The sequence below is a fragment of the Callithrix jacchus genome, chromosome 17 (assembly GCF_049354715.1).
Source record: "Callithrix jacchus isolate 240 chromosome 17, calJac240_pri, whole genome shotgun sequence".
In the NCBI taxonomy this organism is placed as follows: Eukaryota; Metazoa; Chordata; class Mammalia; order Primates; family Cebidae; genus Callithrix; species Callithrix jacchus.
Window position 1 is genome coordinate 34,036,043 of NC_133518.1, and position 24,691 is coordinate 34,060,733.

The 24,691-nt window shown below is 37.3% G+C and overlaps 2 protein-coding genes across 9 annotated transcripts in view; one reads left to right on the forward strand and one right to left on the reverse strand.

Annotated features, from left to right (window-relative positions):
• Positions 1-24,691, reverse strand: part of MED12L (mediator complex subunit 12L) — a 365,084-nt gene that overhangs the window by 235,409 nt on the left and 104,984 nt on the right. For 4 of the 8 annotated variants that reach the window (XM_054247014.2, XM_054247012.2, XM_054247013.2 and 1 more), the window contains exons 12-15: positions 23,220-23,346; positions 20,129-20,343; positions 18,380-18,484; positions 17,388-17,564 (exon numbers count right to left, since the gene is read on the reverse strand). In XM_054247014.2, the coding sequence (XP_054102989.1) occupies positions 17,388-17,564; positions 18,380-18,484; positions 20,129-20,343; positions 23,220-23,346 (624 nt within the window). The remainder of the gene's footprint in view (positions 1-17,387; positions 17,565-18,379; positions 18,485-20,128; positions 20,344-23,219; positions 23,347-24,691) is intronic. The other 4 variants (XM_078354011.1, XM_054247016.2, XM_054247015.2 and 1 more) reach the window with 2 other exon arrangements.
• Positions 781-7,159, forward strand: GPR171 (G protein-coupled receptor 171). Its single transcript, XM_035277953.3, has 2 exons — positions 781-884; positions 5,427-7,159. The coding sequence occupies exon 2, from the start codon at positions 5,479-5,481 to the stop codon at positions 6,436-6,438; it is 960 nt and encodes a 319-aa protein (XP_035133844.1). The 5' UTR covers positions 781-884; positions 5,427-5,478; the 3' UTR covers positions 6,439-7,159.

Here is a 24,691-nt window from a genome sequence, read left to right on the forward strand (position 1 = left end):
ACAGTAGGGTTCCTTTATATACAATCTATTAATTACAATTAAATACTATTTCAATTTATTATGCTGTTTGAGTTAAATAGACAAATATATGTAACAATTCGTCTCATAAATTGAAAATATATAATATATTCTTCAATGAAAAATTATAAACTATAAAATAGTATGAATAACACTTAAGTGGGTATATATAAGCATAGAAAAAGTTTAAAACTTATGTACCAAAAATATTAACAGTAATTATCTCTCTGCATAATGATGTTCCTTATTTCTATTTCCAGATTTGTCTAAAACGAACACAAAAGAAGATAAATAAAACATATACATTAGCAGACTCTGTAAAACACATCTTTTTGTTTTTTTTTTTAATAATACATGTCTCAGCAGGGATACAAACTGCAACTATTTTTTAAATTCTAACTTTGAAAAGCTTTATTATTAGATATACTGGAGAAACATTTGCTTAAACACCTTATATCTTTATTAATCCCTGTCAAAGCATAAAGAGTGATAATCTTTGAAATCATTATGACATGGAACATATCTTGGATACTTTAAAAAAAAAGAGGGTAGGTACTAAAATAGACAAACGAAGATCTTTTCTCTAAAAAATATGACAAGTGAATTGCTTAAGAAAGCACACATACAATTGTATATATTTAAAATAAACTTCTTTAGGAGACTTTAACACAGTTAAAATACTTTGCAAACCACAGTTTCATCTACGTCAATACGCAACATTTTAAAACCACACAAAAAGAAAAGGAAATTTTTAGTAAAGCCAGCAGTCTGCAATGGGTCTGCTACTGCTGTGGCTAACCAAACAGCTCATGCTTCTCTGAAGACGTACAGCAAGGCCTGCTGAGGCTCACAGAAGACAGCCCCAGGTATGTCTTTTTAACTACTTAATATGCTCAAATGCTTTTCCATGAAAAACAAATTTGTGATTTTTACTATTTAAAGTTTATAAATAGAAAAGGTCAGGCTGTATAAGAAAGCATCAATTTGTAAACTCTAAATCGGTCCTAGCTGTGAATGATACTATTTTCTTTTCTCTGATGAACTCATTCATCTTTCTCCAAAAGACAGCATAACTGACACCAGACTGAATACCTGGGTGAGCATAACTATTCAGTAACTCAATGTTATAACTGGGTGGATAGAGGCAACATTGTAAATCTTCACAACCGCTAACAACAGCCCTTAAGATGACTTTCCTGTATAAACATTACAATAGGTAATTTCAAGAACATTCCACTGTGACTCCCATAAAACATCTAATAAGTTTATTTATTTTCTTTTCTTTTTTTTTTTCTTAGAAAAGAAATCTCACTTTTTCACCCAGGCTGGGGTGCAATGGTGAGATCTCGGCTCACTGCAACCTCCACCTCCTGGGTTCAAGAAATTCGCCTGCCTCAGCCTCCCAAGTAGCTGGGATTACAGATGTGTGCTACCACACCCAGCTAATTTTTGTATTTTTAGTAGAGACAGGGTTTCATCATCTTGGTTAGGCTGGTCTTGAACTCCTGACCTCAACTGATCCACCCACCTCAGCCTCCTAAAGTGCTGAGATTACAGGCGTGAGCCACTGTGTCCACTCAGTTTATTTATTTTCTAAGCAATCGGCACTCTATCCAAAATACAGAGACACTTAACATCTTTTATTGTTGCTGGCTACTTCTGTTATCTCACATTTTCACTGGCGAATAACTGTCTAGTAAAATATTTATTAAGCACTTAGTTCTCAAACTTGTGACACAGAACACAGGATGTTATTATACAATTGTTTAACCTCAAATTTACATAAGCAAAAATTTTAAACAGAATTGTTTTTCACTGTAATTTAAGCAAAAGTTCATAAATGCAAATGTGAGAAATGGGAGATGCTCCATGATTCTTGAGAAATACTGAATGATTCATTTCCAATAAATTACTCATGTTTGGTATATATCATCAGTTCTAGTTACAGAGATACTTAAAAAAAATTATTCTAGTTCTTCTCTTTATCATATAAGCCTCATTGATATAACAGTCTTATTCTATAGTTGTGCAAGCAATGGAGCACTTAAAGTAACACATTATTATGTCACCATTATGATGTAATATTTGAAATAAAAAAAGCATAAGCCAAAGCCAGGCCCAGTGGCTCACACCTGTAATCCCAGCACTTTGGGAGGCCAAGGTCAGTGAATCATGAGGTCAAGAGATCAACACCATCCTGGCCAACTTGGTGAAACCCCACCTCTACTCAAAACACAAAAAATTAGCTGGGTATGGTGGCACATGCCTGTAGTCCCAGCTACTCAGGAGGCTGAGGCAGGAGGATCGCTTGAACCTGGGAGGCAGAGGTTGCAATGAGCCAAGATCACACCACTGTACTCCAGCCTGGGGACGGATCAAGACTCAGTCTCAAAAAAAAAAAAAAAAAAACACAAAAAAGAAAAACCATAAGCCAAAATCCTAGGACCTTAGACAGTAACAGTAAGCAAAGATGTGACACATGATCAATGCACACCAACACTAGTTTTTCACATAAAGTATGTTCAAAATTCCAAGGTTCAAATAAATGGTAACTATCAAAATTCATGGTCGCCAAGGACATCAGTAAAGCCTAGAGTAGTTTTCAGATATGAGGAGTTTCCTTAAAGCCCTGAAATAAGCAGGATTCAGGAATAGGAAGGATAAAGGCAGAGAACTCAGACGATGATCAATAAGAGCAGATCCTAGTCCTGCCTGAACATGCTGCGAAAGCTTGAGGAACCAAGGCAAGCCCTCCATCTCCTCAACTGACTTGGGGATTCCACTAGAGCTATTTATAAAGATCCCATCCATTTTTAAAATCCTGATGATCCCAAAATTTCTAACACATGCAAAAGTATAAAGGCAGGAAGGAACTGTACACAGAAGAGACCCTACCAATCCCAATCTTAATCTGGGATTAAGAGATAGACAAGATGGTAGAGAGAAACTAGATTATGGGAGCTTTGAGAGTAAAGCTGGTTTAAACTTATTGGAAAGGACCTAGGGTTTGTTTTTAAATGTGCATTCGTGTGTGTGTGTGTGTGTGTGTGTATGTACAGCATGCATGTGTGTGGATGTATGCATAAAACATCATAATACATGAAAAGCCTATACTTATTTCCTTAGCATTTTGGTAAAAAGTTAAAAATGAATAGTTTATTTCAACTTCATTAAGTAAAACTTGATTAGAACATAATTCCTGCCCACAGAGTAAGCCCTTAGTAAAGACTGACAGATACAATCATCATCATCATCACCATTATCATTACTATCATCACCTACGATTATTATTATTATTGAGGCAGTGTTTTGGAGTGGTTTTGAATGTGGTTCTGAGACCAGACTGACTCAGCTGGAATCCTGGCTTTGTATCCTATTAGCTACATAACTTTGGGTATGTAACCCCATTATGCCTCAGTTTCCTCATCTGTAAAGCAGGGACGATAACAACACCTACCTTATGAAAATGAAAAGAAGTTAAATACGTACACGTAAAGTACTTAGCATAATGTCAGATACAAAGCAAGTGCTTAAATATTTTCATTCAGTTTGGTAAAGGATAACATTATTCATGGACTCTAAGGTGCTAACTCAAGTAGAGAAAGAGAAAGGGCATGTAGCCTTTAAGCAGCACTTGAATTTAGAAAACTTTGTGTACATCTGCCTTAATCATCTGCATATATTGTTTCATTACAAATGCACACAAAGGTTCATTAAACAGTTGGGAGAATTTTTAGAAAGACGTCAGAAGTTTTATTCTCTTACTAAAGGGAGCTTTCAGAGTAGCTGATTTGGCCTTCTGTGTTGGTCACCATAACTTACTATTTGCTACCTTTAAAAAGATTGTACTACAAAATTTTTTCTTGCTAAAATACAAAAATAATCTTCAGATCTTTAAAAGAAAAGAACATTGTTGAATATGCAAAAGGAGGACCCACATCAACAGGAAGCACAAGAAAGGTTACTAATGTACCCTTAGCTCTAAGTATGTAAGTTTGAATAGACTTATCAGTTTAAGTTGAGTTTACAAATCCACCCAATGTTCCAGATTTGGGAAGGGCATGACAAGATTGCACTGTCATTATCAATGGTAAGTAGAACAGTAGTTCTAAGGGGAATGTCTTATGTTTCTGGGCTTTTAACTGCTTCAAAACCCACAATGAAAGAAAAAAAAAACAATTCAACTGTTAGATGTTTTGATACTAATATAATAAAATCTTTCTCCAAGGATTTTTTAATCAATGAACATGCATCCATGTTCTGGTAGCTTTTAAAATACATTTTTAATGAAAATACTCAAAAACATTGACAGAAACATCTTTACCAGTACCGTTCAATAGAAAGATAATGCAAATTACAAAGGTAATTTAATTTTTTCTAACAAATGCATTTTAAAAATAAAAGTAAACAGGAGAGATTTATGTAAGTAACATATTTAGCCTAATATACCAAAAAACATTTCAACATGTGCTTAATATAAAAAATATTAGTAAGATATTAAAGATACTTAATTTTATACTGTTTATATAAAACAGTAAGATTTGTACTACTTGTACTATTTTTATAATATTTTATAATAAATCTTCAAAATTCGGCATGTATTTTGCATTTACAGCACAAGTTGCTTTGGACTGCGCACATTTCAAATGTTCAATAGCTGCACTTGGTAGAGGCCACAATACTGGATGTAAGAGGTCTAGGCCATTAAGAAACTGAAGGACGAAAAGGCCATTAAGAAACTGAAGAAATGAAAATGAAGGAAATAAGCATCAATTTAAGATCACATTCTAATCCTTCAACTCCTTCAGCTAAAAAATAAAATAAAATAAATTTTGTTTTTGAAAACCTTCTAATAGGTTACACAATGAAAGACCTATTTTTAAATAATACTTTTTAAATTGTACTACAATTTTCCATGAACTCCTTACCTTCCCTGTCAGCCAGGGTTCTCCTAGCCTGAGGAGCTACATGAATCTATGGAAAACAAAAAACAAAACAAGAAAAAACCCAGAAGGCCTCACTGAAGGCTCTTCAGGCTCAACCACAAACCTAGTTTCCTCTCTGTACTTCTCAGAATTTCAGTTTACTTATCTCCTCTGCAAACTAACTTCCAACCCAACTGGTAACAAAAGAACTACATGAATGGAAAAACCCGAGGTTGAAAATATCCCTACTAAAAGAAAGCCTGCATGGGATTTCCTAAAAGTCACAAAATCAGACAATGGAAAACCCAGGCTTCTTCATAATCTAGTATGTTCGTTCTCACCAGGCCACATGATCTAGTAAGTTCACCAATAAAGTAATATCTAAGAACTAGAAAGATAATGGTATTGTGAGGACAAATGTCTTTTAAACAAAATAGTTGCTAATTTTAGTTACTAACCTCCCTTCTCTTGTTTCTTTTACAGAGTCTTAAAAATTTTTCTTTTTAATCAGCAGTCATCCTTATTTTCCCTCAAGATGACAAACAGTTCGTTCTTCTGCCCAGTTTATAAAGATCTGGAGCCATTCACGTATTTTTTTTATTTAGTTTTCCTTGTTGGAATTATTGGAAGTTGTTTTGCAACCTGGGCTTTTCTACAGAAGAATACTAAACACAGGTGTGTGAGCATCTACTTAATTAATTTGCTCACAGCCGACTTCCTGCTTACTCTGGCATTACCGGTGAAAATTGTCGCTGACTTGGGTGTCGCACCTTGGAAGCTGAAGATATTCCACTGCCAAGTAACCGCCTGCCTCATCTATATCAATATGTACTTATCAATTATATTCTTGTCATTTGTCAGCATTGATCGCTGTCTTCAGTTGATACACAGCTGCAAGATCTACCGAATACAAGAACCTGGATTTGCCAAAATGATATCAACCGTTGTGTGGCTAATGGTCCTTCTCATAATGGTGCCAAATATGATGATTCCCATCAAAGACATCAAGGAAAAGTCAAATGTGGGTTGTATGGAGTTTAAAAACGAATTTGGAAGAAACTGGCATTTGCTAACCAATTTCATATGTGTAGCAATATTTTTAAATTTCTCAGCCATCATTTTAATATCCAACTGCCTTGTAATTCGACAGCTCTACAGAAACAGAGATAATGAAAATTACCCAAATGTGAAAAAGGCCCTCATCAACATACTTTTAGTGACAACAGGCTACATCATATGCTTTGTTCCTTATCATATTGTCCGCATCCCATACACCCTCAGCCAGACAGAAGTCATAACTGATTGCTCAACCAGGATTTTACTCTTCAAAGCCAAAGAGGCCACACTGCTTCTGGCTGTGTCAAACCTGTGCTTTGATCCTATCCTGTACTATCATCTCTCAAAAGCATTCCGTTTAAAGGTCACTGAGACTTTTGCCTCACCTAAAGGGACCAAGGCTCAGAAAGAAAAATTAAGATGTGAATATAATGCATAAAAGACAAGATTTTTTTCATGCTACCAATTCTGGACTTACTGGATCATAAATTTATGGTTTTGAAAGAGAAAAAAAAACTCAGTATGAAAAAATACAGGTAGTTAGCAAATATGTACTGGTTTACTTAGAAATCCTGTTTTCAAATGCAAGTCAAACTTGTACTGTTATGCTTCTCGATACTCATTAACGCAAATATCTGTACAAAAAACTAAAGAGTCTCATTGAACCAATATAAAATCCTGCAATATCCTTGAAATTCAATCGGTCCATGATAGAAACCCAAAAGTATTCATGAGTTATTCATTTAAATGTCTAGAACTGACTTCTTGATAAAAATATGAAAAATCATTTCCATGTAAGTTACCAGAAAGCCCACCAGCAACATAATTTTAAAGCCTTTCAGATTACTTTTTAAAAATGCAGCTTACATAAAAATACTTGTGCCTGATTTATTTTTAATCCATCACTTCAAAAGATGGTAACCTTTCAGCTCATTACTCCTCTAATTTTTAATGTCTAATTTTTTTCTAACACAATAATCAAAACCCTTTATTTATAAAAAGGCTTGAAAAACAAAGACAACCTTTAAAGTATTATATGTACTTATATCCTATCTGTAGGTTATAAATAAAGTCTTCCTAATGTTTGTAATAATAAATTTAGTGACTTCTCATTTCTGTTTTGAAGTAATATGAAACACAGGGGCCCTTTAACATTTCAGAGGAAGTTGTTAAGTTATACTAACTACTAAAACTAGTGTTTTGGTACTAGAAAACCACATCAATAGCACATCAATGGTAAAACAGCACCAGTCAGGTGGTCTTTATAAAACAGACACACTGATTTCACATAGCAAGGCCGTGTTAGAAATGTAGCATAGGCTGGGCTGCTTAGCACTGCCCAGGTCCAGAAAGACGAACCTGACTCCACTCAGTGCCCCAGTTTAAAGTATAGGTAACTCCAGCTGGGCATGGTGGCTCATACATGTAATCCCAGCACTTTGGAAGGCCAAGGTTGAAGTCAAGAGTTAGAGATCAGCCTGGCCAACATGGTGAAACTCCATCTCCACTAAAAATACAAAACTTTGCCAGGTGTGATACTGCACACCTATAATCCCAGCTACTTGGGAGGCTGAAGCAGGAGAACAGCTTGAACCTGGGAGGTGGAGGTTGCAGTGAGCTGAGAATGCGCCCCATTGGATTCTAGCCTGGCAAAAAGAGTGAGGCTCTGTCTCAAAAACAAACAAACAAACAAAAACAGTGAGGTACAGGTGACTTCAGCTCTCAGAGTCACATCTCTGATCAAATTCTCTCCACTGCTGGTGATGCAGAAAGAATATACAGCATTAAATAAAAGACTTATTAGCAAAAAGAACATTGGAAAAATTTAGATAAGCATACATGATGACTTTGTGGTTTTTTTTTAAATTTCATTAGTAAAATAAAGCCATATAAAAACAGCTGGTGGCTGGGCACAGTGGTTCACCCCTGTAATGGCAGCACTTTGGGAGGCAGAGGCGGGCAGATCACCTGAGGTTGGGAGTTTGAGACCAGCCTGACCAACATGGAGAAACCCTGTCTTTAATAAAAATACAAATTTAGCCAGGTGTGGTGGCGCATGCCTGTAATCTCAGCTACTTGGGAGGCTGAGGGAGAACTGCCTGAACCCAGCAGGTGAAGGTTGCAGTGAGCCGAGATCACATCATTACACTCCAGCCTGGGCAACAAGAGTGAAACTCCGTCACCAAAAAAAAAAAAAAAAACAGCTGGTAAATCCATTTGCATTAGCTGCAATGATTAAGAAATGGTGTTTCTTGAAGCTAGGAAAACAAGTTGGATTCCAAACTCATTTTTGTATTTCACAAATTACTTTCTGAAGCTTGAAAATCCTATCTACAATTTCATAAATATATTTTGACTCTGAAGTGAATAATGAATGAGAAAATGCATAAAGTGCCTATTAAAAATTTTACAAGATAACTCTATATAATTCTAGTTAGCTAATGGTAATGACAGAAACTCCAGCAGCCTCACCCATCTGACACAGTGTAAATGACTTACCTCAGTTGGAGGCTGGTAGAACGCCTATCCATTAGAACTTGTGTTTGTTGGTAGTCTAAGAAACATGCTTTACTAATGGGCAAATCAAGATATTATTCATAGAATCGCAGCATGAGACTATTTTTCTGAATCTTTGGTCAAGCCCCCTTTATTCCTCTTTTCCTTAGTCTTCACTTAGTAGGGCCCCATAGGAGAGATGGGGAGATAGACAACATTTTTCTTAACCATATTTTTATAGTCTCCTCACATACATGACAAGCTAGTCAGATTTTTTCTTTTTATTAAGGGAAAAAAAAAACAGACTCTTAGTAGCATTCCTAATGTCAGTGTTATAGTAGCATATCCTTTGGCTTCTTCTGAATTGAATATAGTAATAGAGAGGTTAGTGAAACTGGTGATACAAAGCTATTAAATAAATATATCCTACTAGGAGTTCTTTCATGAATTATTACAGCTAAATTATCTCATGATTCATTATGACACTTGGTCACTGAAAATAATTTAAGCTCTTTCTTCCAATGAAGCAGAAAGTTAAATGCAGGGAAGAACTGTGAAACCAAGGTCACAGGAGCAACAGAGTAAAGAAGCTGACACCCAGACACCTGGGAAAAAGACCTGCAAAGCTCTGCTTACCCAAGAAAGGAACACATAACCCTCAACCATTCAACCACTTTCAACATTTTTTCATCTTTGCTTTATTTATCACCACACTTTTATTCTTTCTTTTAAACAAACTTTTTATTAGGGTAATTTCCAATTTACAGAGAAGCTGCAAAATAGTACACAGAGTTCCATATGCCATTCAGCCATTTCCTCTAATATAAATGACTTAAGAGAACTACAGTACATTTGTTGAAACTAAGAAGTTAACATTGGTACATTACTATTAAATAAACTCCGGATGTTAATATTGTCTCCCTTTTTTATCCTGAATATTTTTAAAATACATCCCAAACATCATGATAGTTCATCTATAAATTCATCAGGTTACATCTCTAAAATATAAGGCTATCCTCTCAGCTTCCCTAAATAAACTGTGAGATTATTCCATTATACGGTAAAAGAATAATGTCTATAGGTAAGAGCTGAAAATTGTAGATATCATTCAGACAGTGATAAATAAGAACAAACTATGCAAAGTTTGACATGGCCCTGGACATAGAAAAATTAACAAAAAATAGATTTTTAATTGTAATAAGGAAAAAAAATATGGGTTTGGTAATTTGGCAAGTTTTGAAATGGCCATGGATATAGAAAAATTACAAAAAAGAAAGACTTTTAACTGTAATAAGAAAAAAATGTATAGGTTTGGTCATTTTGAAAGTCTTTTCAGTAGATATTCCAAAATACCAACTAAATCAAGAAATAACTTTAACAGAATATTCAGTTTTGCAGATCAAAACTCCTAGAAGACTCCCAGGAAGTAACATAATACACCTACAATTATGTTTTTTATATGTAAAAGTAACACCCAATGAAAAAAATGACTCGCTGTAATTGCACTTAAAACAAAAAACAGGATAGGAGGTCCAAGATGGCTGAATAGGAACAGCCCTGGAGTGCAGTTCCCAGCAAGAATAATGCAGAGGGTAAGTGATTCCCAAATGAGTTTTTACAACCCACAGACCAGGAGATTCCCAGACTGAAAAGCACCACGAGTCTCCAACACAGCTGTTTCAGCCGGTGCCATGGGTTTCTGCACAAAAACTCACACAAATCTGGGCGGCCATTTCAATGAGCACCAGGAATGCCTGGGAGACAGCCGCCCATTCAACTGAAAAAGAGGAGGCTGAAACAGGGAGCCAGGTGATCTGGCTCGACAACTCCCACCCCTATAAACACCAGAAATCTGAAATGCTCTGGATTGAGACTTTTGCAGCAAGCACAACTGGACCTGGGACAGTCCAGCTCAGTGAGGGGAAAGGCATCCACCATTACCGAGGCAGTCCGCCACTACCAAGGCAGTCTGCAATTACCAAAGCAGTCCACCATTATTGAGGCAGACCACCATTACAGAGGCAGTTCTAACTACATCTCTGTAAACAAAACCACAGGGAAGTTTACACAACAGCTGGGTAGAGCCCGAGGCAGCTCAGAAACGTCTCTGCTGGCAGAATGTGACTAGACTACCTCCTTAGGGTCAGGGCATCTCTGAAAAAAGGCGGCAGCACATCAAAAACTTATAAATAAAACCCCACCTTCCTAGGACAGACCACCTGGGAAAAGAGGCAGTTATGAGTTCTACTGCAGCAGACTTAAATGTACCTGCCCAGCAGCTCTGAATGGAACAACGGAGCTCACAGCACAGCACCTGAGCTCTTATAAGGGACACAGTGTCTCCTCAAACAGATCCCCAATCCCCATATATCCTAAGAGACACCTCATAAAGAAGAGCTCAAGCTGACATCTGGTGGGTATCCTTCTAGGAAAAACATGTCAGAAGAAGAAACCAGCAGCAACCCTTACTGTTTGGCAGCCCCCACAGGTGATCCCAGGCAAGCAGGGTCTGGAGTGGACCTCCAGCAATTGTACAGCAGAGGAGCCCAAGTGTTAGAAGGAAAACTAAAAAACAGAAGGAAATAGCTTCAACATCAACAAAAAAGACGTTCACTGAGAGACCCCATCTGAAAATCACCAACTACAAAAAACACAGGTAGATAAATCCACGAAGTTGGGAAGAAACCAGTGCAAAAAGGATGAAAACACCAAAAACCAGAACACCTCTCCTCCTCCAAGGGATCAGAACTCCTCACAAGCAAGGGAACAAAGTTGGATGGAGAATGAGTCTGATGAATTGACAGAAACAGACTTCAGAAGGTGGGTAATAACAAACTTCTCTGAGCTAAAAGAACATGTTCTAACCCAATGCAAAGAAACTAAGAACCTTGAAATAAGGTTAGACAAAATGCTAACTAGAATAAACAACTTAGAGAAGAATATAAATTACCTGATGGAGCTGAAAAACACAGCAGAAGAACTTCACGAAGCAGACACAAGTTTCAATAGCCAAATTGACCAAGCAGAAGAAAGGATATCAGAGATTGAATATTAACTCAATGAAATAAAACGAGAAGGCAAGATTAGAGAAAAAAGAGTGAAAAGAAATGAACAAAGACTCCGCGAAATATGGGATTATGTGAAAAGACCTACTCTACCTTTGATAGGCATACCTGAATGTGACAGAGAGAATGAATCCAAGCTGGAAAACACTCTTCAGGTTATTATCGAGGAAAACTTCCCCAACCTAGCAAGCCAGGCTAATATGCAACTCCAGGAAATACAGAGAACACCCCAAAGATATTCCTCAGGAAGACCAACCCGAAGGCACATAATTGTCAGATTCACCAGGATTCAAATGAAGGACAAAATGCTAAGAATGCCAGAGAAAAAGATCAGGTTACCCACAAAGAGAAGCCCTTCAGACACAGAGCGGATCTCTGGGCAAAAACACTACAAGCCAGAAGAGAGTGGGGGCCAATATTCAACATCCTTAAAGAAAACAACTTTCAACCTAGAATTACATATCCAGCCAAACTAAGCTTCATAAGTGAAGGAGAAATAAAATTCTTTATAGACAAGCAGTTGCTGAGAGATTGTGTCACCACCAGGCCTGCCTTACAAAAGCTCCTAAAAGAAGCACTAAACATGGAAAGGAACAACCAGTACCAGCCACTCCAAAAACATACCAAATGGTAAAGACCATTGACACAATGAAGAAACTACGTCCACTAACGGGGAAAACATCCAGCTAGCATCAAAAAGGCAAGATCAAATTCACACATAACAATATTAACCTTAAATGTAAATGGGTAAATGCCCCAATCAAAAGACACAGACTGGCAAATTAGATAAAAAGTCAAGACATTTTGTGTGCTGTATTCAGGAAACCCATCTCACATGCAAGGACACACACAGGCTCAAAATAAAGGGATGAAGGAAGATCTACCAAGCAAATGGAGAGCAAAAAAAAAAAAAACAGGAGTTGCAATCCTAGTCCTTGATAAAATACACTTTAAACCAACAAAGATGAAAAGAGACAAAGAAGGGCATTACATAATGGTAAAAGGAGCAATGCGACAAGAAGAGCTAATGATCCTAAATATATACACACCCAATACAGGAGCACCCAGATACATAAAGCAAGTTCTTAATGAACTACAAAGAGACTAAGACTCCCACACAATAATGGTGGAAGACTTTAACACTCCACTGTCAATATTAGACAGATCAACCAGACAGAAAATTAACAAGGATATCCAGGACTTGAACTCAGACCTGGACCAAGCAAACCTAACAGACATCTACAGAACTCTCCACCTCAAATCCACAGAATATACATTCTTCTCAGCACCATATCACACCTATTCTAAAATTGACCACATAATTGGAAATAAATCACTTCTAAGTAAATGCAGAAGAACAGAAATCATAACAACCAGTCTCTAAGACCACAATGTAATCAAATTAGCATTCCAGATTAAGAAACTAACTCAGAACCACAACCGGCTCCTGAATGTCAACTGGATATACAATGAAATGAAGGCAGAAATAAAGATGTTCTTCAAAACCAACGAGAACGAAGACACAACGTACCAGAATCTCTGGGACACATTTAAAGCAGTGTCTAGAGGGAAATTTACAGCAATAAATGCTCAAATGTGAGAAAATATCTAAAATTGACACCCTATCATCAAAGTTGAAACAACTAAAGGAGCATGATGAAAAAAAATGCAAAAGCTAGCAGAAGACAAGAAATAACTAAGATCAGAGCAGAACTGAAGGAGATAGAGACACAAAAAAAAACCTTCAAAAAAATCAATAAATCCAGGAGCTGGTTTTTTGAAAAGATCAACAAAATAGGCAGACCACGAGCTACATTAATAAAAAAGAAAAGAGAGAAGAATCAAATAGATGCAATAAAAAATGATAAACTGGATAGGACCACCTATTCCAAAGAAATACAAACTACCATCAGAGATTACTACAAACAACTCTAAGCACATAAATGAGTAAACCTGGAAGAAATGGATAAATTCCTGGACACTTTCACCCTCCCAAGCATAAACCAGGAAGAAGTTGAAACCCTGAATAGACCAATAACAAGGGCTGAAGTTGAGGCAGCAATTAATAGCCTACCAACCAAAGAAAGTCCAGGTCCTGATGGGTCCACAGCCAAATTCTAACAAAAGTACAAAGAGGAGCTGGTATCGCACCTTCTGAATCTATTCCAAACAATACAAAAAAAGGGAATCCTTCCCAAATCATTTTACAAGACCAACATCATTCTGATACCAACACCTGGCAGAGACTCAACAAAAAAAGAAAACTTCAGGCCAATTTCCATGATGAACATTGATGCAAAAATCTTCAATAAAATACTGGCAAACAGAATGCAACAGCACATCAAAAAGCTTCAAGTAGGCTTCATCCCAGGAATGAAAGGCTGGTTCAACATATGCAAGTCTAAACGCAAACCACCACATAAATAGAACGAAAGACAAAAATCACATGATTATCTCAATAGATGCAGAGAAAGCCTTTGACAAAATTCAACAGTGTTTTATGCTAAAAATTTTCAATAAACTAGGTATCGATGGAAGGTATCTCAAAATAATAAAAGCTATTTATGACAAACTTACAGCCAGTACCATGCTGAATGGACAAAAACTGGAAGCATTCCCTTTGAAATCTGGCATTAGACAAGGATGCTCTCTCTCACCACTCCTATTCAATACAGGATTGGAAGTTCCAGCCAGAGCAATCAGGCAAGAAGAAGAAATAAAGGGTATTCAATTAGGAAAGGAGGAAGTCAAATTGTCTCTATTTGCAGACGACATGATTGTATGTTTAGAAGACCCCATCGTCTCAGCCCCAAATCGCCTTAAACTGATAAACAACTTCAGCAAAGTCTCAGGATACAAAATCATTGTGCAGAAATCACAAGCATTCCTATATACCAATAACAGACTAACAGAGAGCCAAATCAGGAGCAAATGCCCATTCACAATTGCTACAAAGAGAATAAAATACCTAGGAATACAACCAACAAAAGATGTAAAGGAACTTTTCAAGGAGAACTACAAACCACTGCTCAAGGAAATAAGAGAGGACACAAACAGATGGAAAAACATTCCATGCTCATGGTTAGGAATAATCAATATCATCAAATGGCCATACTGCCCAAAGTAATTTATAGATTCAATGCTATCCCCATCAAGCTACCAATGACCTTCTTCACAGAACTGGAAAAAAACACCTTAAACTTCATATGGAACCAAAAGAGAGCCTGCATAACCAAGACAATCCTAAGCAAAAAGAACAAAGCTGGAGGCATCACCCTACCTGATTTCAAACTATAGTACAAGGCTACAGTAACCAAAACAGCATGGTACTGGGACCAAAACAGAGATATAGACCAATGGAACAGAACAGAGGCCTCGGAAGTAACGCCATACATCTACAACCATCTGATCTTTGACAAACCTGACAAAAACAAGCAAAGGGGAAAGGGTTTCCTGCTTAATAAATGGTGTTGGGAAAACTGGTTAGCCATGTGCAGAAAGCAGAAACTGGACCCCTTCCTGACACCTTACACTAAAATTAACTCCAGATGGATTAAAGACTTAAACATAAGACCTAACACCATAAAAACCCTAGAAGAAAACCTAGGCAAAACCATTCAGGACTCAGGCATAGGCAAGGACTACAAGACTGAAACACCAAAAGTACTGGCAACAAAGTCAAAACAACAAATGGGACCTAATTAAACTCCAGAGCTTCTGTACAGTAAAAGAAACAATCACTAGAATGAACTGGCAACCAATAGAATAGGAAAAAATTTTTGCAATCTATCTGACAAAGGGCTAATATCCAGAATCTGCAAAGAACTAAAACAGATTTACAAGAAAAAAACCAAGCAACCCCAATCAAAAGTGGGTGAAGGATATGAACCAACACTTTTCAAAAGAAGATATATATTAGGTCAACAAATATATGAAAAAATGCTCATCATCACTGGTCATTAGAGAAATGCAAATCAAAATCACATTGAGATACCATCTCAAGCCAGTTAGAATGGCGATCATTAAAAACTCTGGAAACAATAGATGCTGGAGAAGATAAATAGGAACACTTTTACACTGTTGGTGGGAGTGTAAACTAGTGCAACCATTGTGGAAGACAGTGTGGCGATTCCTGAAGGACCTAGAAACAGAAATCCCATTTGACCCAGCAATCCCATTACTGGGTATATATCCAAAGGATTATAAATCATTCTGTTAAAAAGACACGTGCACATGTGTTCACTGCAGCACTGTTTACAATAGCAAAGATCTGGAACCAACTCAAATGCCCATCGATGACAGACTGGACAAGCAAAATGTGGCATATATATACCATGGAATACTATGCAGCCATAAAAAATGATGAGTTTGTGTCCATTGTAGGGACATGGATGAATCTGGAAATCATCATTCTCAGCAAACTGACACAAGAACAGAAAATCAAACACCGCATATTCTCACTCATGGGTGGGTGCTGAACAATGAGAACACATGGACACAGGGAGGGAGCATCACACAATGGGGGCCTTTAGGGGGATAGAGGAGGGGCAGCAGGGGGTGGGGAGGTTGGGGAGGGATAATATGGGGAGAAACGTCAGATATAGGTGACAGGGGGATGGAAGCAGCAAACCACATTGCCATGTATGTACCTATACAACAATCTTGCATGATCTGCACATGTAACCCAGAACCTAAAGTACAATTTAAAAAAAATGCCTAGGAAAATAAAAATCCAGAAAAAAAGTTAGTGAATCCAAGAATAAACTTTTTTTTTCAAATTTTGGCCCAATTTTTATTTCTAATATTAAGAAACCAATTTTGTTACCCTTCAGAATAAAGCATATCACTCTGCTAAGACTCAAGCAGTAAATTTTCTGCCAAGAATTTCCCATTTGCTATTCCATTCTTAAATTGAAACAGTCTAAAGCCAAGCCTATCTAGTAATAACCTCTGTGAAGTCTTACCCAATTTTTCAACTAAAATGCTCTTGTTCTCTCCAATACTCATTTTTTGAGAGTGGAAGGGGCCCAGAAATGTCAACTGACTCATCTTCCAGTGGGAATTTGAGTTTCTACTCAATTTTACACATACTTGAGTGCTTGACATTTGATGTTTGTCTCCCATTTTTCTTATGCCTCAAAATTTTTACTGACTGGAACTACCTACCATAATACAGTGCCCATAAAAGCTACTAAGTAAATTTACTTTCAAATTAAAGAAAGCATATTTAGGCCGGGCACAGTGGCTCACACCTGTAATCACAGCACTCTGGGAGGACGAGGCGGGCAGATCACATAAGGTCAGGAGTTCAAGACCAGCCTACCCAACATGGTGAAATCTCGTCTCTGTTAAAATTACAAAAAAATTAGCTGGACATGGTGGTAGGCTCCTGTTATCCCAGCTACTCGGTAGACTGAGGCAGGAGAATCGCTTGAACCCGGGAGGCAGAGGTTGCAGTGAGCCGAGATTGCGGCACTGCACTCCAGCTTTGGCAACAAGACCGAAACTCCACCTCAAAAAAAAAATAAAGAAAAGAAAAAGAAAACCTATTTACACATCACCTGCAGTGACTCAAATGCTCTCCAATAAAAGGATACTAATATAGAAAATTTCATTTTCTAAATCTAATTAACCACTGATATCACTACAAATTTGAACTACATCTGTGTATAAGCTTAAGACCAGAATTAGAACAGAGGCAGGAGCAAAAGCAAAAAACTCACCTGCTATCAATATGTATTAGTCAAGAAGATAGCTGAATAATCTACGTTCAACTGTTATTGATCTTATAATTTCATGGTGTAGACTAATTGAAGCAATGACTTACCAGAGGTATAGGAAAATGTGTTGCATACTGTAAGTGGCGAAGGAGGTCGTAATTAGATGGAAAAATTAATTCCCTTGGTTTTTCCCTCTTCACCAACTTCTCACAATTAACCGACATTCTTCTGCCCAAGGAAGTGTTGGCATTCTCACAGGACTCTCCAGGCATAGGAGAAAAAATCTAAGTCATGTAAAACAAATGTTGGAGATTGTAAATGAAAGTAAGCAAAACCAAACCACAGTGCTCTACATACCAAAACACACACATCAGACACTTATATACATTTTCCTACTTAAACACTGAGCAAAAAAATGAAGAAATTGCATTAATTTCCATAAAATTCATATTCAGATCAGTACGAATATGTGAACATCACCCTCTATTTTGTAGATGAGAACATGACAACCACACACATAAGAAACTTGTCTACACTACCTGGAAAGCTAAAGATAAAAGCAGAGTTATGGGTAAGTGTTTTCCTCATAGAACTGCATTTCCAACAGAAACATATACGTAATAATAAACTAGTAAGACTAATGAATAATAGACATAAATGTTTCAGTCTATACTCCAAACAATATTTTTTAAAGTTATATATTGTGATTCACAAGGAAGAACGCATTATAACTATATTGAAATAAAGTAGAAGAATGTATAAGCCTAAAGCCACAAAAGCTATTATATAGAAGCTGAAGACATACACAGCAAATCAACACGGACTATCATGGTGAAACTACATTCACGCATTACTGAGATGATGATGATCTCAAAATGAATAAAAGAGTCAGACAGCCAATTAGGAGGGCAGGAGTATTATAATTTAGGGTAGGCCATGCAACCAGCTGTGTCAGATGACAACTGTACCAAAGGAGGAATGTGGCAAGATTACATAACACAAATGCACAAGTCATTCTGAGAAACAAAAGGATGGAGACAGGCTGGGATGGGAGCGGGTTAATTCTTAATTGTCAATAAGAATCGAAGGTTGAACCTACTGGAAATTCCGAACCAAAGTCAGTTTTAAAGTCACTCTTGTCTACTTCATCAAAAATGTTAGTGGTTCCTGAGTCAATGCCCATATGCGCCATAATACTCTGTTCCTGATAATTGCCAGAGAAAGAAAGTAATATTGTGAATTTTGGAGTTCATCAAGAAACTAAAGCTAAAACATGACAGCGGATTTTTAACCATCTCTGTCTTTTGTTCCCCATACTGTTTTCTTCTCCACACACTGAAGGAAGCTTTAAGAAATGCCTGGCTTTGAACAGTCACATTCTTTTTCTTCATGATGAGAAAATTCAACTTCCATGATATTTTAAAAGAAGAGCACATGAACATCCTGATTAAAAACAAAACATCCACAATTTCCTTCATTGGGCTATTTCCCATCACATACTAACCAACTCTTCTTATTAAGAAAAATATAAGACTACATCTGACATATAAGATACCTTACTATCTATAAAATAGGAAAGAAAAAGCAGGAGGATAAAAACATGTAAATAGGTAAAGGAACTTCAGTTTTTAGCCTTGTAATTTCTACCGTCAATAAATTAAGAAAAGCATTTATATAAAAAAAAATTTTAACCCTACACCATTTTGAAAACAAACCTCAACAGTATGAACTATGAATCCATGTTTGCAATTCTATCAGGTTTTTAATTACAAGTATAGCTACTGTTTTAAAAAATAATGGTATATTGCCTAAACTGTCAGGTTTTTGTTTTGTTTTGTTTTGTTTTGTTTTGTTTTGTTTTGTTTTGTTTTGTTTTGTTTCTGAGACAAGAGTTTGGCTCTTGTTGCCCAGGCTGGAGTACAATGAGGCAATCTTGGCTCACCGCAACTTCCACCTCCCGGGTTCATGTGATTCTCCTGCCTCAGCTTCCCAAGTAGCTGGGATTACAGGCATGCCCCACCATGCCTAGCTAATTTTGTATTTTTAGTAGAGACGAGGTTTCTCCATATTGGTCAGGCTGATCTCAAACTCTGGATCTAAGGCCATCCACCCACCCTGGCCTCCCAAAGTCCTGGGATTACAGGCGTGAGCAACCAAGCCTGACATAAAGTTTTTAAGTAATCATCACAAGTTCTCGTCATTTTCTAAAATTTGCCATCGCCACCTCCATCTTTTTTGCCTTGAAAATTTCAGTAAGTATCTGGAATAATATCCAAGATACCAGAATTTGGCAGAAAATTATAAAGTCATGCTCGTAGCATAAAATAATTTGTTGAAAACAACACTTCTATAACATTTGAGAAATAGAGATTAAATTTCTAATTAACTGAAATGAAAATACGATGCGTTATGACTAACAGAATTTCCCATTATGTATAAAAGAGGGATAAAAGTAATGAATGATAAACTAGGGAAAAGACAATTCTTAGAATGGAAACTCAGCTGACAAAGGTCAAAACAAGTCCAGTTTTGAGATGGAATGTTAAAGAAAAACTAGAAATTAGAAACATTAGGAACTGAAAGCATATAATTCCAATCCTATGAAAAATGTTATGGTCTGTCAAATACTTTCATCACAGTTTTATAGTATCCAAAGGGAAATTCAGTAAGACATAATAAGCTATAGTGTAAATGTCTTTCCCACTTGAGAACCAGAAATAAATAAGCTTTGGAGAAAAAGAATACAACAAAAAGCCATCACTCTTCTACCACTACACAACCTATCTGAACGTGGTTCCCAGCAGAGGTTAGTTTCTGAGGGAGTGAGGCATTGTATCCAGGGCCATACCTCCATTTTCACATCATGGTCCTTGGAATAGTGTTCATCTGCATTTTCCCCTGCTGGTGACCGTGGCCGGGTTGAGGCAGTGACTGACAAATCTCCTCGAGATATGAGGGTACACATGTATGCATCATGGGAGAAGACGTCATGACGGATGAACTCGCAGAAGAGCAGCACCAGATTCACAAATTCCACCTTTTCACATTCACTGTTTGGGTCCGCTATAGAGAAACAAATTCAATCAAGAATTCCTTGACAGGGTGGTAGAAAAAAGTTAATTACTAAGGTTTAATCCGTTCATTACTTTTCACAATCAATCTTTAAAAAAAAAAAAAAAGATTTATTGGAAGATTTACTGAGGCACTAGCATTTTGGGCAGAACTGACAGGCAGGTTTTGATTGTCCCACTAAAATTGAAAAATATCCAGTATGGTAAACACTATTACAAGTTTAAAGATAGTAGTCCTGGCCGGGCACGGTGGCTCAAGACTGTAATCCCAGCACTTTGGGAGGCCGAGGCGGGTGGATCACGAGGTCAGCAGATCGGGACCATCCTGGTCAACATGGTGAAACCCCGTCTCTACTAAAAATACAAAAAATTAGCTGGGCACGGTGGTGCATGCCTGTAATCCCAGCTACTCGGGAGGCTGAGGCAGGAGAATTGCCTGAACCCGGGAGGCGGAGGTTGCGGTGAGCTGAGATTGCGCCATTGCACTCCAGCCTGGGTAACAAGAGCGAAACTCCGTCTCAAAAAAAAAAAAAAAAAGATAGTAGTCCTTGGCCAGGTGCGGTGGCTCACGCCTGTAATCCCAGAATTTTGGGAGGCCGAGGCGGGCAGACCACAAGGTCAAGAGATAGAGACCATCCTGGCCAACATGGTGAAACCCCGTCTCTACTAAAAATACAAAAATCAGCTGGGCATGGTGGCGCGTGCCTGTAGTCCCAGCTACTCGGGAGGCTAAGGCAGGAGAATTGCTTGAACCTGGGAGGCGGAGGTTGCAGTGAGCCGAGATCAAGCCACTGCACTCCAGCAGTCTGGCACCTGGCGATAGAGTGAGACTCTGTTTCAAAAAAAAAAAAAAAAAAAAAAAGATAGTAGTCCTTAATAGCCATTCAAGTACTAACATAAACAAGCAAAATTTCAGGATCAGAAAAAAAGACAGCAGGACTAGACTGCTGTCCTCTGTTTTACTAATAAAACAGTTCATGACTGCTTTTTTTAGCTTGAGTGTGTCAGTGCAGTTGTGGGAATATGGGTGCACATTTTCAAAGGAGACTTTATAACAGAACCACAATTTAAATGGTGTTTGAAAAAAATGTAAGCAGAATCCACTGAAAAGAAAAAGGAACAACTCAATAAAAAGGACGCAAAGATGGAGCTCTGCTGATTATTTTTATTCATAACTAGCCTGTTTAACTCACATTATGACTTTCAATATTGTCACTGCACTCTAAAGTTTTGTGTCTCTACTTTTGAGATAAGATTCTTTTTTTTTTAGATGGAATTTCACTCTTGTTACCCAGGCTGGAGTGCAATGGCGCGATCTCGGCTCACCGCAACCTCCGCCTCCTGGGTTCAGGCAATTCTCCTGCCTCAGCCTCCTGAGTAGCTGGGATTACAGGCACACGCTACCATGTCCAGCTAATTTTTTGTATTTTTAGTAGAGACAGGGTTTCACCATGTTGACCAGGATGGTCTCAATCTCTTGACCTCGTGATCCACCCGCCTCGGCCTCCCAAAGTGCTGGGATTACAGGCTTGAGCCACTGCGCCTGGCCAAGATTCAAAATTTTTAAGACTAACCTGCAAAGCTCAATCCTTGGTACTATCATATATCACAAAACACCAACAGGAGACACATTTGTCCAAGGAACATTAAAGCTCAGTTTCCTAAACCTTGAACCTAAATGTTTCCTCTTGCTCACTACCAAACTCAGTGAGAAGCAGCCTCTCTCAGAAAACAAATCACCTTTTTCTCACAGACAGTAAATGAGATGAACTAGCAAAGGCACAGGAGGAAAAAGTTTTTCCTAAAGAGAAAACAAGAATGGGGAAGAAACAAGAGAAGCAAAGGGCAAATGTTGTCTCCCTCAGGAGGCAAGGTAAGTTAGAATTGCTAACTTCATGCCTGACAATGTATTTTCTGCTATCAGGGATCTCTTCTGTCCTTTCACGTTTCTTTCACGTCCTTTCTTTTCCATGAATTACTCCTCCTTATATTCCAACCACTAGATTAGCTCCAGTGGCTGCTCTCCTTCCAGCCGAGAAGCCACCAAATAACTGAGAGAGCCCCTTGTCTCAAAGAAACTCACCAGCAAACTCAACCTGAAATGAGGCCCCCCTCAGAGGACTCAGATGAGTACTGTTTCTTGTTGCTTTACCTCTTTCTTTACAAGAGTCTCCCTCCTCCCCAATCTTTTTCTCCCCTTTCTATTGTTTTTTACCTTTTGCCATTTTTCTGTTGTCTGTTGTAAGATTCTCCCTGCTGCATTTTGTCATAGGAAAATCTCAGAATAATATTAAGCCTGCATAGCTCACACAATATTTCAAAAATGCTCTCCCACAGTCTGAACCCACGGGATGGCTGTTTATTCCAGAAACCCTCAACTCCTCACTAAAAAGGCAGAAAAAGAGCTGAGATGACATAAACATCCCAGAGGATGTACTGAAGCAGCCAGTCATCTATAAATGACCTCCTTGTACCATGTCTCTGCCTATAGAGTACTGTTGCTTCATTCCCCCCACCCTCATGCTTAAGAGCAAAAACTAGAAAATAAGAAATTTAGAAAACTCCTAATAAAGAGAAAATTCCAAATCACAGTCAATATACAGACAAATGTCACAGGACCTTATTTCCTTACATGAAGGAGTGAGGTGACTTTTAAAAATTATTTTCAAGTCTTTGAAGCTTGACCAATTTTTAAATTGCCTAAAAGTCTCCATCAAAAAACATGTCACAAAATTGTGCTCAATAAAACATATATTCAGTGTCGAGTGTTAAATAAGACGCAAATTTTTTTAAATGGAATCAGCTTCAAAAAAGAAAAAGATCAATCACTTATTTAAGACCTAGAGGCAAAGAGCTTTCTCTACTTACACAAAGAGGGGGCCTGTGTATCTAAAAACCTTAGCAGCACATTCTGGAAAACAGGCAAACTGGATCCAGCAAGAGAAGATGAAGAAATAGATTCCTTCTCATCTAAGACTTCAGATTCACCACATCGCTGCAGATTAAAAATAAATAAGCAAAGTTAATTACAGAAGATAAGTATAGTCATAATGGATCATGAATTTGTTAATTTTTTAAATCAACATTTAACTGCCCAGATAAAACACGTAAAATTAACTGATACGTCTGTACTTATTTAAGGACCATGCAACACAGGTGAATCAAATTTCTAAAAGTTAGAAATGATTTCAAAAACCACCCATGAAAAACATTATTCATGTGACTTATAAACTCTGCACAGTATCGTCTGAGTGCCCAGTAAATATATTATAGTACAACAAACTATTCAGTATCCCTATGCAAGATTGCTAAAAATAATTTGAGATTGTCTTCATTTTTAGATAGTTCATGTTTAACTGTATTCTCCCTGAAAAATAGTGGGGCATATATTATTGAATTGTTTTCATCAGGAGGGTTTACTTATTAGTGTGTTTGGAGAAACGTGGTATCAACAGAGAATGCTAACATAATTCCCCTAATAATATTCTTTCACTTATTTATCACACTCCCCCCGTAAGATCACTCAGAACCTCTGGGAATGTCCACAGTTGATAATATATGGAAGTTATTTAACTTCTATTTTCTACGGAAGTTATTTAACTTCTATTTTCCCAGAGACAGCACTTACACAAGACCAGAACCTTGTTTTCTATTCTTTGTTGTATTCCATTGATTATTCCTATTTTCATTACTTACTCATTAATAACAAGATATTCATTATATTAAAATATCATATTAAGATATTTCTCTAATCTATTATCTGTTTGTGAAAGTCAAATTTTAAAGATGGTGATGTTTAACAACAAGTTAATTATCTTAAATATTTCTGAGAGAATACGTTTTTAGATATAGACAGATTTAGGCTATTAAAATTACAAGGTAATCTATGTGAACCTCTTGTGAAAGTGGAATGTGTATGTTTGTATGTTCTGGAACAAAGGCAGGAGAAAAGTGGTGTTTAAAAAACCCACACAATACAGAAGGAGCAACGAAATATTTGAGAAATTCCATGTTAGCTACTGAAGTTTATGGATTGCAATTCACCATAGAATAGTCCAACTATTCATAATATATGGAAGAAAAGCAATGAAAGGCTTCTCCTAATTTGCCCACTATGCAATGGTCCATTTAGTTTACACCTTAACATCAATATCTTCAAGCCCCAGTTTCAATATCTCTCATTTTTGGTAAATACAACTTTACTAACAGGAAGAGAAAAATGTCTGTAAAATGTTCTTCCTATTTTACTTTCACAAGAAGGAGGTGTATTATCAGCAACACAGAGAGCCAGCTAACGCTCATCCAGTCACGCAACAAACGCCTTCTGAGCATCTACTATG

What these genes read in the sequence shown, in the direction of transcription:
- GPR171 (XM_035277953.3), top strand. Translation starts at nt 5,479, where the DNA reads ATGACAAACAGTTCGTTCTTCTGCCCAGTTTATAAAGATCTGGAGCCA.